Genomic DNA, 18,166 nt, shown 5'->3' on the forward strand with positions numbered 1-18,166 from the left:
CCATGGAGTGAACCAAGGACACTCAATGAGGCGAGCCAAAGAGTGATCCAAGGACACTCAATGAGGCGAGCCAAAGATTGAAACATGGACACTCAGTGAAGTGAGCCAAGGAGTGAACAAAGGACACTCAGTGAGGCGAGCCAAGGAGTGAACCAAGGACACTAAATGAGGCGAGCCAAGAAGTGAACAAAGGACACTCAGTGAGGCGAGCCAAGGAGTGAACCAAGGACACTCAATGAGGCGAGCCAAAGAGTGATCCAAGGACACTCAATGAGGCGAGCCAAAGAGTGAAACAAGGACACTCAGTGAAGTGAGCCAAGGAGTGAACCAAGGACACTCAGTGAGGCAAGCCTAGGAGTGAACCAATGACACTAAATGAGGCGAGCCAAGGAGTGAACAAAGGACACTCAGTGAGGCGAGAATAGGAGTGAACCAAGGACACTCAATGAGGCGAGACAAGGAGTGAACCAAGGACACTCAATGAGGCGAGCCAAAGAGTGAACCAAGGACACTCAATGAGGCTAGCCAAGGAGTGAACAAAGGACACTCAGTGAGGCAACCCAAGGAGTGAACCAAGGACACTCAATGAGCCAAGCGAGCCAAAGGTGAGTGAACCAAAGGACACTCAGTGAGGCGAGCAAAAGGGGAGTGAACAAAGGACACTCAGCCAAGAAGTGAACAAAGGACACTCAGTGAGGCGAGCCAAGGAGTGAACCAAGGACACTCAATGAGGCGAGCCAAAGAGTGAAACAAGGACACTCAGTGAAGCGAGCCAAGGAGTGAACCAAGGACACTCAGTGAGGCGAGCCAAGGAGTGAACCAAGGACACTCAATGAGGCCAGCGAAGGAGTGAACCAATGACACTAAATGAGGCGAGCCAAGGAGTGAACAAAGGACACTCAGTGAGGCGAGAATAGGAGTGAACCAAGGACACTCAATGAGGCGAGCCAAGGAGTGAACCAAGGACACTCAGTGAGGCGAGCCAAGGAGTGAACAAAGGACACTGAGTGAGGCGAGCAAGGAGTGAACCAAGGACACTCAATGAGGCGAGCCAAGGAGTGAACCAAGGACACTCAGTGAGGCTAGCAAGGAGTGAACAAAGGACACTCACTGAGGCGAGCCAAGGAGTGAACCAAGGACACTCAATGACGCCAGCCAAGGAGTGAACCAAGGACACTAAATGAGGCCAGCCAGGAAGTGAACAAAGGACACTCCATGACGCGAACCAAGGAGTGAACCAAGAACACTCAATGAGGCGAGCCAAAGAGTGAACCAAGGACACTCAATGAGGCGAGCCAAAGAGTGAAACAAGGACACTCAGTGAAGCGAGCCAATGAGTGAACCAAGGACACTCAGTGAGGCGAGCCAAGGAGTGAATCAAGGACACTCAATGAGGCCAGCCAATTAGTGACCCATTGACACTAAATGAGGTGAGCCAAGGAGTGAACAAAGGACACTCAGTGAGGCGAGCCTAGGAGTGAACCAAGGACACTCAATGAGGCGAGCCAAGGAGTGAATCAAGGACACTCAGTGAGGCGAGCCAAGGAGTGAACAAAGGACACTCAATGAGGCCAGCCAAGGAGTGAACAAAGGACACTCAGTGAGGCGAGCCAAGGAGTGAACAAAGGACACTCAGTGAGGTGAGCCAAGGAGTGAACCAAGGATACTCAATGAGGTGAGTCAATGAGTGAACCAATGACACCCAGTGAGGCGAGCCAAGGATTGAACCAAGGACACTCAGTGAGGCAAGCCAGAGTGTGAACCAGGGGCACTCAGTAAAACGAGTCAATGAGTGAATGAAGGGCACTCAGGTAGGCGAGCCAAAAAGTGAGGTAAGGGCACTTAGTGAGGCAATCCAAGGAGTGAACCAGGGGCACTCAGTGAGTCGAGCCAAGGAGTGAACCAAGGGCACCCAGTGAGGCGAGCCAAAGAGTGAACCAGGGGCACTCAGTGAGGCGAGCCAAAGAGTGAACCAGGGGCTCCAAATGAGGCGAGAGAAGAAGTGAACCAGTGACACCCAGTGAGGCGAGCCAATGAGTGAAGCAAGGACACTCAGTGAGACAAGCCAAAAAAGTGAACCAGGAGCACTCAGGCGAACCAAGGAGTGAACCAAGGGCACTCAGTAAGGCGACTCAAGGAGTTAACCAAGCGCACTGAATGAGGCTACCCAAAAAGTGAAATAAGCGCATTCAGTGAAATGAGCCATGAAGTGAACCGGTGGCACTCGGTGAGGCGAGGTAAGGAGTGAAGCACGAGCACTCAGTGAGGCGAGTAAAGCCGTGAACCAGGGGCACTCAATGAGGCGTGCCAAGAAGTGAACCAAGGGCACTCACTAAAGGAAGCCAAGGAGAGATCCAAGGGCACTCAATGAGGCGACCCAGGGGGTGAACCAAGGGCACTCAGTGTGACGAGCCAATGAGTGAACGAAGGGAACTCAGTGAAGCGAGCAGAGGAGTGAACCAACGAGGCTCATTGAAGTGAGCCAAAGAGTGAACTAGGGGCACTCAGAAAGGCAAGCCAAGGAGTATACAAGGGGCAACCAGTGAGGAGAGATAAGGAGTAAACCATGGACACTCAGTGAGGCGAGACAAGGAGTGAACCAGTGGCAATCAATGAGGCGAGCCATGGAGGAAACCACGGGCACTAAGTGTGAAGAGGCAATAAGTTAACCAACGAGACTCAGTGATGTGAGGCAAAGAGTGAATCAGGGACACTCATAGAGGGAAGCCAAGGGGTGAAAAAGTACATTCAGCAAGGCGAGCCAAAGAGTACTCAGTGAGGCTAGCCAAGGAGTGAACCATGGTTACTTAGTGAGCGAGTCAGTGTGTGAACTAGGGGCACTCAGGGACGAGAGCCAAAAAGTGAACCATGGACACTCAGTAAGGCGAGCCAAGGAGTGAAAGGGTGGTTCTCAGTGAGGTGAGCCTAGGAGTGAACCAGGAGCATTCAGTGATGAATGGCAAGAATTGAAACAGGGGCACTCAGTGAGGAGAGCCATAGAGTGAACCAGGGGCATTTAGTGATTCGAATCAAGGATTGAACAAGAGTCACTCAGTGAGGCGATCCAAGGAGAGAACCACGGACTCTCAGTAAGACGGGCCAAGGATTGAACCAGGTACAATGTGTGAGGCGAGCCAAATAGTGAGCTAGGGGCACTCAGGCAAGCCAACGAGTGAACCAAGGGCACTCAGTGTGACGAGCCAAGGAGTGAACCAAGGGGACTCAGTGATGCGAGCCAAGGAGTGAACCAGAGGCATTTAGTGATTCGAATCAAGGAGAGAACCAGAGACACTCATTGAGGCGATCAAAGGAGCGAAACAAGGACTCTCAGTAAGGCGGGCCAAGGATTGAACCAAGGGAACCCAGTGAGGCGAGCCAAGGAGTGAATAAAGGCCACTCAATGCGGCGAGCCAAGAAGTGAACCAAGGACACTCAGTGAGGCGAGCGAAGAAGTGAACCTGGGGCAGCAGTGAGGAGAGACAAGGAGTGAGCCAAGGACACTCAGTGAGGCGAGCGAAGAAGTCAACCTGGGGCAACAGTGAGGCGAGACAAGGAGTGAGCCAAGGACACTCAGTGAGGCGAGCGAAGAAGTCAACCTGGGGCAGCAGTGAGGCGAGACAAAGAGTTAGCCAAGTACACTCAGTGAGGCGAGCGAAGAAGTGAACCAGCGACAGCAGTGAGGCGAGACAAGGCGTGAACCAAGGACACTCAGTGAGGCGAGCGAAGTGAACCAGGGGTAGCAGTGAGGCGAGACAAGGAATGAATGAAGGACACTCAGTGAGGCGAACCAAGGAGTGAACTAAGGACACTTAGTGAGGCGAGACAAGGAGTGAACCAAGGACACTCAGAGAGGCGAACCAAGGAGTGAACCATGGGCACTCAGTGAGGTGAGCCAAAGAGTGAACCAAGGACACCCAGTGAGGCGAGCCAAGGAGTGAACCAAGGACACTCAGTGAGGCAAACCAAGGAGTGAACCAAGGACACTCAGTGAGGCGAGCCAAGGAGTGAACCAAGGACACTCAGTGAGACTAGCAAAGGAGTGAACCAAGGACACTCAGTAAGGCGAGCGAAGAAGTAAACCAGGGGCTTCAAGTGAAGCGAGTCAAGGAGAGAACCAGGGACACTCAGTGAGGCGAGCCACGGAGTGAACCAAGGACACTCAGGCGAGTCAAGGAGTGAGCCAAGGACACACAGTGAGGCGAGCCACGGAGTGAACCAAGGACACTCAATGAAGCGAGTCAAGGAGAGAACCAGTGACACTCAGTGATGCAAGCCAAATAGTGAACCAAGGACCCTCAGTGAGGTGAGCCAAGGAGTGAACGAAGAACACTCAACGAGGCAAGCCAAGGACAGTCAATGACACGAGCCAAGGAGTGAACCAAGGACACTAAGTGAGGCGAGCCAAGGAGTGAACCAAGGACACTCAGTGAGGCAAACCAAGGAGTGAAGCAAAGACGCTCAGTGACACAAGCCAAGGAGTAAAGCAAGGACTCTCAGTGAGGCGAGCAAAGGAGTGAACCGGGGGCACCCAGTGAGGCGAGCCAAGGAGTGAACCAAGGACACTCAGTGAGGCAAGCCAAGGTGTGAACCAAGGGCGCTCAGTAAGGAGATCGAAGAAGTGAACCAATGCCACTCAGCAAGGCGAGCCAAGGAGTGAAACAAGGGCACTTAGTGAGGCAATACAAGGACTGAACCAGGGGCACTCAGTGAGGCGAACCAATGAGTGATCCAGGGGCACCCAGTGAGGCGAGCCAAAGAGTTAACCATGGGCACCCAGTGAGACAAGGCAAAGAGTGAAGCAAGGACACCCAGTGAGGCGAGTCAAGAAGCGACCCAAGGGTACTCAGTGAGGCAAGCCAAAGAGTGAAACAGGGGCACTCAGTGAGGCAAGCTATAGAGTGATCCAAGGGTACCCAGTGAGGCAAGCCAAGGAGAGACCCAAGGTCACTCAGAGAGGCCAGATAAGGAGTGAAACAGGGGCACTCAGTGAAGCGAGCCAAGGAGTGATCCAAGGGCGCTCACTAAGGCGAGCCTAGGAGTATTCCAAGGGCGCTCAGTGAGGCGAGCCAAGGAGTGAAGCAAGTGCACTGATTGAGGCGACCAAAAAAGTGAACTGAGGGCACTCAGTGAAACGAGCCATGAAATGAACCAGTGGCACTCAGTGAAGCGAGGAAAGGAGTGAACCACGAGCACTCAGTGAGGCAAGTCCTGCAGTAAACAAGGGGCACTCAGTGAGGCTAGCCAAGAAGTGTACCAAGGTCACTCACTAAAGGAAGCCAAGGAGAGATCCAAGGGCACTCAGTGAGGCGAGCTAAGGGGTGAACCAAGGGCACTTAGTGAGGCGAACGAAGGGGTGAACCAAGGGCACTTAGCAAGGCGAGCCAAAGAATGAACCTACAGTGCTCAGTGAAGCTTGCCAAGGAGTGAACCATGGGTACTCAGTGAGCGAGTCAAGGTGTGAACCAGGGGCACTCAGGGACGGGAGCCAAAAAGTGAACCAGGGACACTCAGTAAGGCGAGCCAAGGAGTTAACCGGTGGCTGTCAGTGAGGTAAGCCAAGGTGTGAACCAGGGGCACTTAGCGATACGAATCAAGGAGTGAACCAGAGGTACTCAGTGAGGCGAGCCAAGGATTGAACCATGTGCACTCAGGGATGCGAGCCAAGGAGTGAACCAGGGCACTCAGTGTGGCTCACCATGGAGTAGACCATGGGCACTCAGTGAGACGAGCCAAGGAGTTAACCAAAGACACTCAGTGAGGCGAGCCAAGTAGTGAACCAGGGGCACTGAGTGAAGCGAGCCAAGGTGTGAACCAAGGGCACTCAGTAAGGCGAGCGAAGGAGTGAACCAAGGACACTGAGTGAGGCGAGCCAAAAAGTGAACCAAGGGCACTCAGTGAAACGAGCCATGAAGTGAACCAGGGGCACTCAGTGAGACGAGCCAAGGTGTGACCCAAAGACATTCAGTGAGTCAAGCCAAGGAGTGAGCCAGGGGCACTCAGTGAAGCGAGACGAGTGAACCAGAGACACTCAGTATAGAGAGACAAGGAGTGAACAAGGGACACTCACTGAAGCGAGACAAGGAGTGAACGAGGGACACTCACTGAAGCAAGACAAGGAGTGAACCAGGGACACTCAGTGAAACGAGACAAGGAGTGAACCAGGGACACTTACTGACGCGAGACAAGGAGTGAACGACGGACACTCAGTGAGGCGAGACAAGGACTCAATTGAACCAGGGAAATTCAGTGAGGTGAGCCAAGGGGTGAACCAGGGGCACTTAGCCATACGAATCAAGGAATGAACCAGAGGTACTCAGTGAGGCGAGACAAGGACTGAACCACGGACACTCAGTGAGGCGTGAGTGTTTACTACAGAGAAACAAGACTTGTTGCTAATTCCTAGTCATTGAGAAGAGGAAATATCTATGAAATTCACAAAAAAAAATTATTAAGCCAGTTGAAAAAAAAGAGTCCAAAATCGAGAAAAATATTTTCTTAGTAGACTTTGCAAGTATTTGACGTTTATAGCAGATTAGAAGACTTTCTCAGAATATTGTACTAAAACCACTCTTCTATTTTGAGTCATATATATGACAAATTGGAACTTACACAGCCACCTCAAATTTATTTATTTACTCAGTACATAATATACGCCAGCGATGATTATTTGAAAACAAGAAGTGACATTCTCAAGTTACTACATAAAACTATTACGAAAGTTAAACTTCCGACTTATAATGAAGATAAATACTCACGGGAAATATTTTATTACGTTTTTCTAACAAAAAGACTTTTTCAAAGTTTAGAAAAATGAGCAAAATTTGTCTAGAAAAATATTAATGTTTAAACTTTGAAGTGGTCCTCAGGAGTTAAATATTGTTTTTTTTTATATATATCTCAGAAAACAATCCTTGACTGAAATAATCCAAATAATTAATATACTTTTACTCTTTATGTTTAACAAAATTAAAATATAAACATAAATATGTCTGGAAATATTAAATTACTGAGGCAGAGATAAAATATGCTGTCACTTAAATATCTACGACTTATTACAGATTTTAGGTACAAGATGCAGCCCGGAAACAGCATTGAGTGCTGACCTTCACCACATCCACTTGTACTTAACCTCGGGGCTGTCGACTGGTGCCAGAGATAAAGTCACCAAGAATCTGGTCGCTGTTATGCTGTCATGTAACTACGAACATTATGCTGAGGCTACACAGAACCCTGAAAATGAGGTGAATATTATGTAAACGTAGCTGTTCATTATCTTAATGTGTCAGTATTACATTGGTGCTAAGACAGTCAAATGGGTGACTGTCTGTGAGCCTTAAACAGGAATTATCTGATTATTTCAGAGTGTGCTCTGTGGACTTTTTCTCTCAGTTTGCACTCTAAAACTTTTTTAACGTCTCTATGCCTTTTTTTTAAATTTGTGGAATATTTTAATTGGCTGCTCATTATTAATGGATATAAATCTAAAATAAAGGAACCTTACTTAAACTATCCTATCCTAGGGATAACTTACCTATCCATACCTAACCTGTATGGCTTCATACATAAGTATGCTTATCTACCTACCTACCTTAAGGGTATTCCAGGGATCAACGGCCCCGCGGCCCTGTCCACCACTAAGTCTGCTATACCAGAAGATTTCTTCTCGTAATTGCATAACAGAATTGATGAACTGGCAGAAGCATAACCTACTAAGAAGGAGAAGATTATGATTTTTGCTGCCAGTTAGCAGTTGGAGAACAATAATATCAAAAGAATTTCAAATGAATTTCATTAACTTGAGACTCATCATTCTATCGTGCACAAGGAACCACTTGTTTGTTGTGTATTTAGGAAGATAAACAAACACTAGGATGTAATTACTGTTCAGTTGAGGCTGAGTTACATGTATCAACATCACCAGCTGAGGCTGAGTTGCAAGTATCAATAACACCAGCTGAGACTGAGTTACAAGTATCAACATCACCAGCTGAGGCTGAGTTACAAGTGACAACGTCACAAGCTCAGGATGAGTTGCAAGTATCAACAACACCAGCTGAGGCTGAGTTACAAGTATCAACATCACCAGCTGAGATTGAGTTACAAGTATCAACATAACCAGCTGAGGCTGAGTTACAAGTATCAATATCACCAGCAGAGGCTGAGTTGCAAGTATCAATATCACCAGCTGAGGCTGAGTTACAAGTACCAACATCACCATTTGAAGCTGAAATAAAAGTATCAACTTCACCAGCTGAGGCAAAGTTACAAGTATCAACATCACCAGCTGAGACTGAGTTACAAGTAACAACATCACCAGCTGAAGTTGAGTTACAAGTATCACCATCACTTGCTGAGGCTGTGTTACAAGTATCAACATCACCAACTTAGGCTGAGTTACAAGTATCACCATCACGAACTGAGGCTAAGTTGCAAGTATCAACATCACCAGCTGAAGCTGAGCTGCAAGTATCAATATCACCAGCTGAGGCTGAGCTGCAAGTATCACCATCACTTGCTGAGGCTGAGTTACAAGTATCAACATCACCAACTTAGGCTGAGTTACAAGTGTCACCATCACCAACTGAGGCTGAGTTGCAAGTATCAACATCGCTAGCTGAGGCTGAGTTACAAGTGTCAACATCACCAGCTGAGGCTGAGTTACAAGTATCAACATCACCAGCTGAGGCTGAGTTGCAAGTATCAACTTCACTAGCTGAGGCTGAGTTGCAAGTATTAACATCACCAGCTGAGGCTGAGTTACAAGTTTCAACATCACCAGCTGAGGCTGAGTTACAAGAATCAGCATCACCAGCTGAGGCTGAGTTACAAGTATCAACATCACCAGCTGAGGCTGAGTTACAAGTATCAACATCGCCAGCTGAGGCTAAGTTACAAGTATCAACATCACCAGCTGAATCTTTGTTGCAAGTATCTCTGGATGGATTGTTCAGCAGTACCCGCTGAGGCTGAGTCACAAGTATCAACATCACCACCCGAGGCTGAGTTACAAGTATCATCACAGTAGTAGTACCAGTTCCTAGTAACCAGTTACCAGTAACCAGTGTACCAGTAGATGACTCACTACCAACCGTCTCTGTGTGAATCACTGACTGTATTCATATTGCTGCTGACCATAGCAGGATTTCAAACACCCCCTCACCCATAGGCACTCATGGGTCAGTCAGTCAGGCTAGGGAGCAGAGAGAGGCAGGACGGCTGTTGGCGCTTTCCCACACTTTCCATTATATTATTCGTACTACCAGCCTACGTGAGTATTCTTACCCTATCCACGTTTTCGAAAACCCACATGACAAATGGTGGCACCGGTGTGAGCGTGGATTTAAGGGTATTTCAAACGTTAGAAGACTGTGGGTCGCCGGCAGGTCAAAGGTGAACCGTCTCAGCCACCTCCAGCTAGCAGCTTACCCTCAGCACACCACCCTGTGTACTCCAGCCTGCAAGCCTGTTGCAGCCGTTTTTCAAGCTTCCTGGCTTAGTTCGTGTGCTAATTGCTTCAATATCCGAGGGGTTGACCCGGATTTTGCAATTAAGCCAGTCAGTAAGCCAGACTGTGGAAGTGAACGCTAGTCAGCCTACCTCAACCTACCATCCAGCCTGTCTCCTGTCATCCACCTGCTCCTTCATGCTGTGTGCATCGTTACACGTCTTCGTCAGCCATTCTCGTGGGTTAAGCCAGTCAGTCAACCCAGCTTCTAACCCAGCTGAGAGAGAGAAGTAAGCCATGCAAGTTCCTCTGAAGTATTGTTTCATATATCGCTTGTGCTTTGATGCTGGTAAGAGTGATCTTCATCATCCCTGTGGCATTGTGATTTAGTTAAGCCACCTTGTGCATGGTGAGAAGTGTGTGGCAGTGAGAGCGCACAGGGCCAGCTTGTTCCGCTGCCCTCCACCGCCACCCGCCACTATTCACCTCATCTACCTGTGGCTGTTTACACCCTTGTACCAGGTCCAAGTACTGTTTTGGCTCACATAATTGGTCAAGAGATTGTAGCTGAGCGCCAATGATAAAGCCAGTTATGTGAGTTCACCGAGAAAGCGCATTTCTTCCGACGACAGTGTGAGTGTAGGCGTCATCTCCCGCATAGGACAAGCTTCACCTCATCACTCGTCACCATCACCATCTACCACTCCAGACTTCAGTGATAATTTTCTGTTTAGAGGCATTTTCTTGCATTTAAAGACATTTGCGTGTGTGAGATATTTACAGTGAATTTCTTGTGTACTCTAAGCCTTGTGTTTTCAGTGCAGACTCAGTGTTTCTTTGACTCATTAATTTTTTTTGCAATATTTTTCAGTGTTATCGCTCATCTCATATTTTTTTATCTGTGTTTTTTTTTATGCTACTCTATGTCTTTAGTAAGTATTATTGTGTAGTGTACCAGTCAGTCACTCCATGTGAAGTAATTCATTCATTATTTTGCATTCTTTCAGCATTGCATTCTACAGTATTTGTCATTGTAGTTCATGCAGTGATATTCACCCCAGTATACCAAATTATCCACTTATTTCTGTGTCTTTTTTTTCATACACCAGCAGTGTCTCATTCTCTGATCTTTTCGCAGACTTGTGTACCATTATTATTGCCAGCAATTTTTGTCGTATCAGTCACAGCAAGATTTTGTTGTAAGAATCTACACAGGAGACATCGTCAAATCAACAGTACAAAACTCCAAGGTATAGGACGGTTATCCCTCAGTGCCAGTCGTGGGAAAGAAGTGAATAGTTAAATAGTCAAGGTTAATGTTTTAGTAGCTGACCTATATTCAGCTGACCAGTGTACAGTGAGAGAATCATAGCAGAAAAAGCCAAATATATCTATAAACTCAAGAAAAGTCAGGTTGTAGGTGGCGTTACTCCCCTCAGTGTTTTAAAAATGGCTGAGTCAGCAGAACAGGTCAGGAGACAACAAAACGACACAACCCCCAATAAATGGAATTGAGGGGGGATTTGGAAGGATAAAACCATTGATTAAACCTTTCTGTGAGGGAAAAGTTCAATAGATAGGAGTAGAGATATAGTAACGATAGTTTCATTACCGGCTACTAGTTTTTTTTTTATTTTTTTTTTTTTTATATTTTATTTAAAACCAATACAGTTTAACATAAAAATAAAGAAACAGTATGGAACCTAAATCCAATTAACTGACAAACGGATTGTACCTACATGCTCGCAAGATATTACAACAAAAACTTACATCAAGAACATAACTAAAAACAAAATTACATGTCACAGGGTCATGAATTGACATATATACGAAACCTTACATATATATAAATTGTACATATAAATGACATCTGACAAAGGTTCAATACACTTGAACATTAAATATACAAAGAAGTTATATCAGTTAAATCCCATCCTTCACATTAATCAAAAAACCAAAACCTAACATCATAATCTGACTAGATAATCTACATACTTATCCCTAACAATACAGCTGAACATATCCCAACATACAAATAAACAGAAAAAGAATACAGCTTAGAAAACAATAACAAGCTCTATACTGTTACAATATACCCATATACAAATTTCAGACAAATGGACTACGTCACTAAACTGTCTAGATATGTCTGTATACCATACAGACTAAAACTTAACATCAAGAACTTGCATGAACACCAAACCGGTATCAGGGTACAGACCATAATTATAAACTTTAAAAGAATCAATCATGCATATATAAAGTATTACATAACGTCTGACCCATGACAAAGGCTCAATACAATAGAAAGAGATATATATTTATATATATACACATACACACCCACACACCCACACCCACATCCACACACACACCCACACGTACACAAAAATTTTCACAAAATCACATTAATCAGATGCACTGTATGCACAATGCAAAACAGTATATAAGTATATCTCATCGTGCAAAAACCCAGCACGTAACATACATACAAACTAAAACACACTTCATGTCGCAAATAACTTATTTCTCAAGAATCATGTAATACAAGACTGATACACATCATAATTATACATAAAAAATCTACTATATTATACCTACATTCTGAAAAGTGTTATATCTACCATAACGAGACCTTGAGCTCTACATCCACACTTGGATGCCATAAAGTCCCAATGAAAACCAGGAAACCATTCCAAACCCACATTCACAACACTCTCACGACCCCCCCCCCAGGGAGGCGAGCCCGCTGTTGCCCCCTGACTCCCTCCAACCTATGAAAACCCCTTCACTCACTCATATCCAATCACAGATTTACGAGAATCCCTAACGTTAGCATTCTATACCCCTCTGAGAAAGCCTGATCCCACCTCCTCCCATACAAATCTCTGTTACGACACCTCGTACTATAGAACGTTACCGCAAGAACCTTTCTTCTCTCCTCACTATCCCCTCTCCCCCTCATCACCCACGACATATATATATAATCTACCATGATATAATCTAAAGCTCTTATGACACCCTCGTCTAACCCACCCATATCTAGACTTAGAGCACGCAAAACCGACACCCCACGGCCCCCCACCCTCTGTACCAACCTACTTAACCAGCACCTAACCTCCTCTAGCCCTTCACAAAAGTAAACTACATGGAACGCTGTCTCATCCCCTCCACAGATACCACACCCCCCACCCTCTACAACCTGTCTGTTTCGTAATATCTCACCAGACGGAAGGATCCCATGCAGAAAACGAAACATCACCTCACGCGCCCGAGGTTTTAACTTCAATTTACTAAATCTAAACCAAATACTCTTCCACGCATACATGGGGAACAAACCCTCAACTGGGACAACGCACCTACCTACAAGTAACCTACACAAAACCCTTATACGAACCTTTCTCAGTTCCCTAACCAACATCACAGCCCTCAAAACTATTTCACATTCCCTCAACTCCATTCCTCGATACCACATACCCAGCCTGTCGTGTATCCTTCCCAAACGCCCCGCGTTCACACCCTCACGCAACACTTCCCATTTAATAAACACACATTTAGCCCTCCGTCTCAAATCCAACAACCCCAACCCACCCTGACTTACAGGTAACATTACAACCTCCCTCCGTAACCAATCACAACGTGAACCCCATAAAAATTTGTACACCCGTCTTAGTATCCCCGCAATCGCTGTCCCTGTAATTGGGAACACAGCTGCAACATACCAAACCTTACTATACAATAAAATGTTCACGACTATCACTCGCTGTATCAGAGTTAGGTGCTGGGGTCTCAGAACACCTAGACGCCCCACGATCCTTTCCAATAACCTATCCGAATTTTCCTCCCGCGCCGCAACCATGTCGTCCCTATAAATAATACCACAAATCTTTAAAGACACCGCCCATTCTTTAACAACATTACATCTCCCCCCCACACCCCCCACCCAAGAACCCAACCCCATGCACCTTGACTTCGCACTATTTACCTGCATTCCCGTGGCACTTCCAAATAATTGCACCACCTCGTCCAACACTCTCATTGACATCCCTGCACGAATGAGAACAGTGGTGTCGTCAACATATCCAATTAACCCCGGCCAGGCCCTCCCACCCCCCACACTTCCCTCACATGGCGTACATAAGCTATAAAAGGGGTCCTGGAAACACGCAAACAATATTTGGGACATGGGGCATCCCTGTCTAAGGCCTCTTCCCATTGCAATTTCCCTCCCCATACACCCATTAATCTGTATCCTCATTTTCGCCCCCTTGTACAACGTATTTACCCACTCGACTATTTCCTCCCCAAAACCCTGTCTCCTAAGTATAACCTGCAAAGCTCCCCTTTCCACTCTATCATATGCTCCCTGCCAGTCTAGAGCCAACAAAGCCGCCCCTCCACCCCCACCCTTAGCTTCCACAAAACTTCTCAGTATCCCATGTCCTTCAATCATCGACCTTCCCGGCAACCCGAACTGAGATTTTGACACCACCCTCTCCACTACACATTTGAACCTATTACCTAAAATTTTTGCAAACACATTATAGTCTGCACACATCAGTGATATGGCTCGGTACTCCCGAAGGGTGGGCTGCCCCTTGACCTTCGGGACCAACACTACTACTGCTGTTTCCTGCTTCTCCCCCAACTTACCCTTCTCCTTCATACTATTAAATAACCTAACTATAAATTCCTTTATCAACGCCCAATGTTGTAAATAAAATTCTACCGGGAGACCATCAATACCGGGAGCTTTCCCCTTCCTCATTCCCCTTAACGCATTCTCTATTTCCTCTGCCGTAATCGTCCCACCTAAAGCCTTTCGATCACTATTTCCTAAATTACACGTCACATACGTACACACCTTGTCCAATGCCCCGTCACCCACCCCCCCACTGTTCCAGTACTTCTCGTACCAAGCCTCCGCATACGCACACATCCCCTTCGTGGTTCGTATCTCCTGCCCTACTCTATAATTCCCAACCATCTCCGTTACCTCTAAACATGGTATAGCCGTCAGCGCCTGCCTTTGCATTTGATGCCGCAAAACACACGCTGACGGCTTGTCGCCCCAAAGCACTTCCTCCACCCCTGCCTGCACCCTTACAGCTTGAAACCTTTCATTTTGCAACACCCTCAACCTCCCCTTTATTTCAGCTATTTCATCCATAGGAAAATTATTCCCACCCACCCCCCTCCCATAGCAACCTCTTAACCTATCCTCTAAATAGTTAGCCAGTCCATATTTTAAATTATTAATACGTTTTCCTTCTCTCACATAAAACTTTCTAATCCTTTCCTTTGCGACACTATCCCACCATGTCACAATGTCATCCACTCCCTGTTCTTCCACACTAAGCTCCCTCCATAGGACTGAAAACCCCTCCAACCCCTCCTCATCACCTAACACACTTATATTTAATTTTCAATAACTTCTATATATGTCCGCGAGCTTCCCCCACCCAACCTCCACCACCACTGCCCTATGATCTGACATTGTAGCCTCAACAGTACTGAAAGATTTCACGTCCACTCCCTGAGAAAGGTACACTCTATCTAGTCTCGCAGCATAACCACTCCTAACAAACGTATATTCAGTCTCCCACACCGCTCCCCCAAAGGCATCACGTAACCTAACATCCCTTAATAAATCGCTAAGAGCCATAGACATATATCCAGCCCCTCTTGGGTCCACATCAGCCACCCTGATTACACTATTCCAGTCCCCACCAACTATCGCCACCTCTGGCAGTGCACTTAAGAAAAACACAAGATACTCACACACAAAATCATTCTTTACCTTTATGTTATTTTCTGCCGGCGCATACACACTCACAAAAGACACACGCTTACCCATCCACCACCCATCCACACGCAACACCCTCCCTCCCCCTCCTCCCTCGCTTCTCTGCAAAACAAACGGGCTCGTCTCCCTTATTAAAATTCCCACACCACCTTTTAGACGGGGAGATGGCAGGGTAACTACCCGAAATCCTGCCACCCCCAACACCCTACCCTCTTTGAAATTGTGCTCCTGCAGGAACACAACATCCACTCTAGATTTATTCAGAAAATTACGAAACCAATCTCTCTTCATACCGCTACATAACCCATTAACATTTACAGACATACACCTAAGGCCTATTAAAGTTTCCACCCCTGCTTACTCTCATCACTCTTTACAACTCCAGAGCTTGAATTTACGTTCAACACCTTCAGAGTGCTCTCTTTCCCTCCCCCCTTCTTCCGGTGCCTCCTATCATGGCTACCACCACCTACACCACTACCTTCACACTTCACCTCAGTCTGTTTCCCAGGCCTTTGTGCAGGCGTAAGGACGTCATCAGAATCTGATGTAGCCGCCCTCTTTCTCGTGACAGTCATGTTACACATATCTTGATCAGATGTTACCTCTCGATGAACCTCCACCTCCACCTGAGAATGGTGTAATGAGTCAATGGACGACTCCAAACCACCATCATGTCCCAAATTATCATGTCTCAGACTTTCTGGAAGCGACGATTCTCCAATGACACCACGCTCAGATGTAACATCCCTCTCTGGTGGTGACAACGTCTTCAACACCTCCACCAATTCCTCCTCAATCTCAAGAACCTTCTCTTGTACTTGCTGCTCCTCCTTATCCACAGGAGACGACACCTGATCAGGCAGTTGGGGGCGGGACTCCAACTCACCACCATTCCTGTGTGCCCGATCCACTATCTCACTCCACAAAACACCACGCCCTCCATCCGATGTTTGTTCCTCACCTGCCACCTTTGAAGCAGGGGCTGCGACGTCCACCACAGGTCCAGGCACATATCTTCGCTTGTCACAGGTCGCTGCTATGTGATCATACTCACCACATAGGCGGCACGTACGTCGTTGTCCTGGGTACATTACCATTACCTGCGTCCTGAAATCTTGTAGGTACACATAGGATGGTATTGGGTGCCTCAAAGTCATTTTGAGGTTGAAAGAACCCTCTGGAAAACCAGCATAGGCTCCTGCCGCCCACGTACCATGTTGAGCATAATGCACCATCCCATACTTCTCAAAAACTTTCCTTATATCCGCCTCGTCCGCCTCAAAGGGAACGTTGCGTAACTTGATCCACGTATAATACCGTGAAACATCTATCATTCTTACAGTGACAGCTGGTGTGACGTTAAGACTCACATCCTGAAACCTGGTGACTAACGATTCATAAACCGTTGCTGATAGCAGTTTGACGAAAATTCGTTGTCCTCCGTTCAATGCTACACCATACAAGTCACTATCTTGTACTCCATAAGTCTCCCGTATGATCTTTGGCAATAAGACTTGCGCAGAACTGGGCGTTATCGTTCCTTTAAGTAGCTCGATGCCTACAGTATTTATCCTTCGTCTCAGACTAACCACCATCTTGACGATCACAGTGCACCTAAGTTGTCAGCCGAGGTGTGACAGCACCACTTCACACCACTGCAGCCAGGTAACTGACAAGGGCGCTCGCCTACAAACAACAGAGGGGTGCAGAGCACTACCGCACACTACCGTGGTCAGGCAGCGAATATTTTAAAAATGGCTGAGTCAGCAGAACAGGTCAGGAGACAACAAAACGACACAACCCCCAATAAATGGAATTGAGGGGGGATTTGGAAGGATAAAACCATTGATTAAACCTTTCTGTGAGGGAAAAGTTCAATAGATAGGAGTAGAGATATAGTAACGATAGTTTCATTACCGGCTACTAGTTAAGGTAGGGTAAGTCAAGCTCCCGCCTTTCTTCCCCCTCCTCGAAAGTGATAGTTTCATTGCCGGCTACTAGTTAAGGTAGGGTAAGTCACGCTCCCGTTTTTCCCGCTTTTTCTCCCCCCCCCACCCCTAAAGTGATAGTTTGATTGCCGGCTGCTTGTTAATGTAGGGTCAGTCTAGCTCCAGCTATCCCTTCCCCTCCCTCTTACCCCCCCCCCCTCGAAAGGTGACGTATGGGGCTCTGGTCAAACAGTAAATCACTCGACTCACAGCTCCCAACACTACTGTAAGTACATGCCTGCCTTGTATTCTAGTGGATTTATTGGTTAAAAGCTTCACTTTTGACCAATAATAAACTTAGTTCTTTCAGTCTTGCTCTAGGTTGACTGTTGTAATAATCACCACGTCTTTTGAGTAATGTGCACTGCCATGGAGAGTGATTATTTAAGCAGTGGGTAACCTGTCTATCTTTTCAGCTTGGATGACAGTGAGGGTCACCTGTCAACCAACGAGAAGAACAGGAGACGGACTAACGTCCTGGAGACGTCCCATTTTGTATTGAACTACCTGTGCACCTGTATGAAATTGCAGGACGTAACCCCACATCATTGCAGCGGTAAAGAACCTGCTTTCCTGTCATCGGGATATTATACTCACGGCAATAATCTGTGAAGATCTAGCCAGTGGTGGTCACCAACACCTGCGACCCCCCCCATCATCAGCAACGGCTACGATTTCAACAACAGTGTCACCAACACCAGACACCCACGTTTTATATACATTTAAATTAGCGTTGAATTCAGTTATCATTTATATTTTTCATTTTTCATTTTCTTTAATGTAGGATTAATATTTCATATTTAAGTGTTTTACATTTTATATTTTCTATATAATAAAGTGTTTATGTTTGTCTGTTATTATTTCTTTTTCTATTCACTAATTTTCCTGAGGAGGAGCCAGCCTGAGTAATACTGACTGAAGTTG

General features: G+C 46.6%; 1 protein-coding gene across 2 annotated transcripts in view; it reads left to right on the plus strand.

The window, feature by feature from the left end:
- The window catches only part of LOC128690792 (uncharacterized), a 258,685-nt gene that overhangs the window by 160,519 nt on the left and 80,000 nt on the right, over positions 1–18,166 (plus strand). For both annotated transcript variants that reach the window (XM_070088153.1, XM_070088154.1), the window contains one exon: positions 7,059–7,241. In XM_070088153.1, coding sequence (XP_069944254.1) covers positions 7,059–7,241 — 183 coding nt within the window. The remainder of the gene's footprint in view (positions 1–7,058; positions 7,242–18,166) is intronic.

This window comes from Cherax quadricarinatus, chromosome 24, assembly GCF_038502225.1.
Source record: "Cherax quadricarinatus isolate ZL_2023a chromosome 24, ASM3850222v1, whole genome shotgun sequence".
Classification (NCBI taxonomy): Eukaryota; Metazoa; Arthropoda; class Malacostraca; order Decapoda; family Parastacidae; genus Cherax; species Cherax quadricarinatus.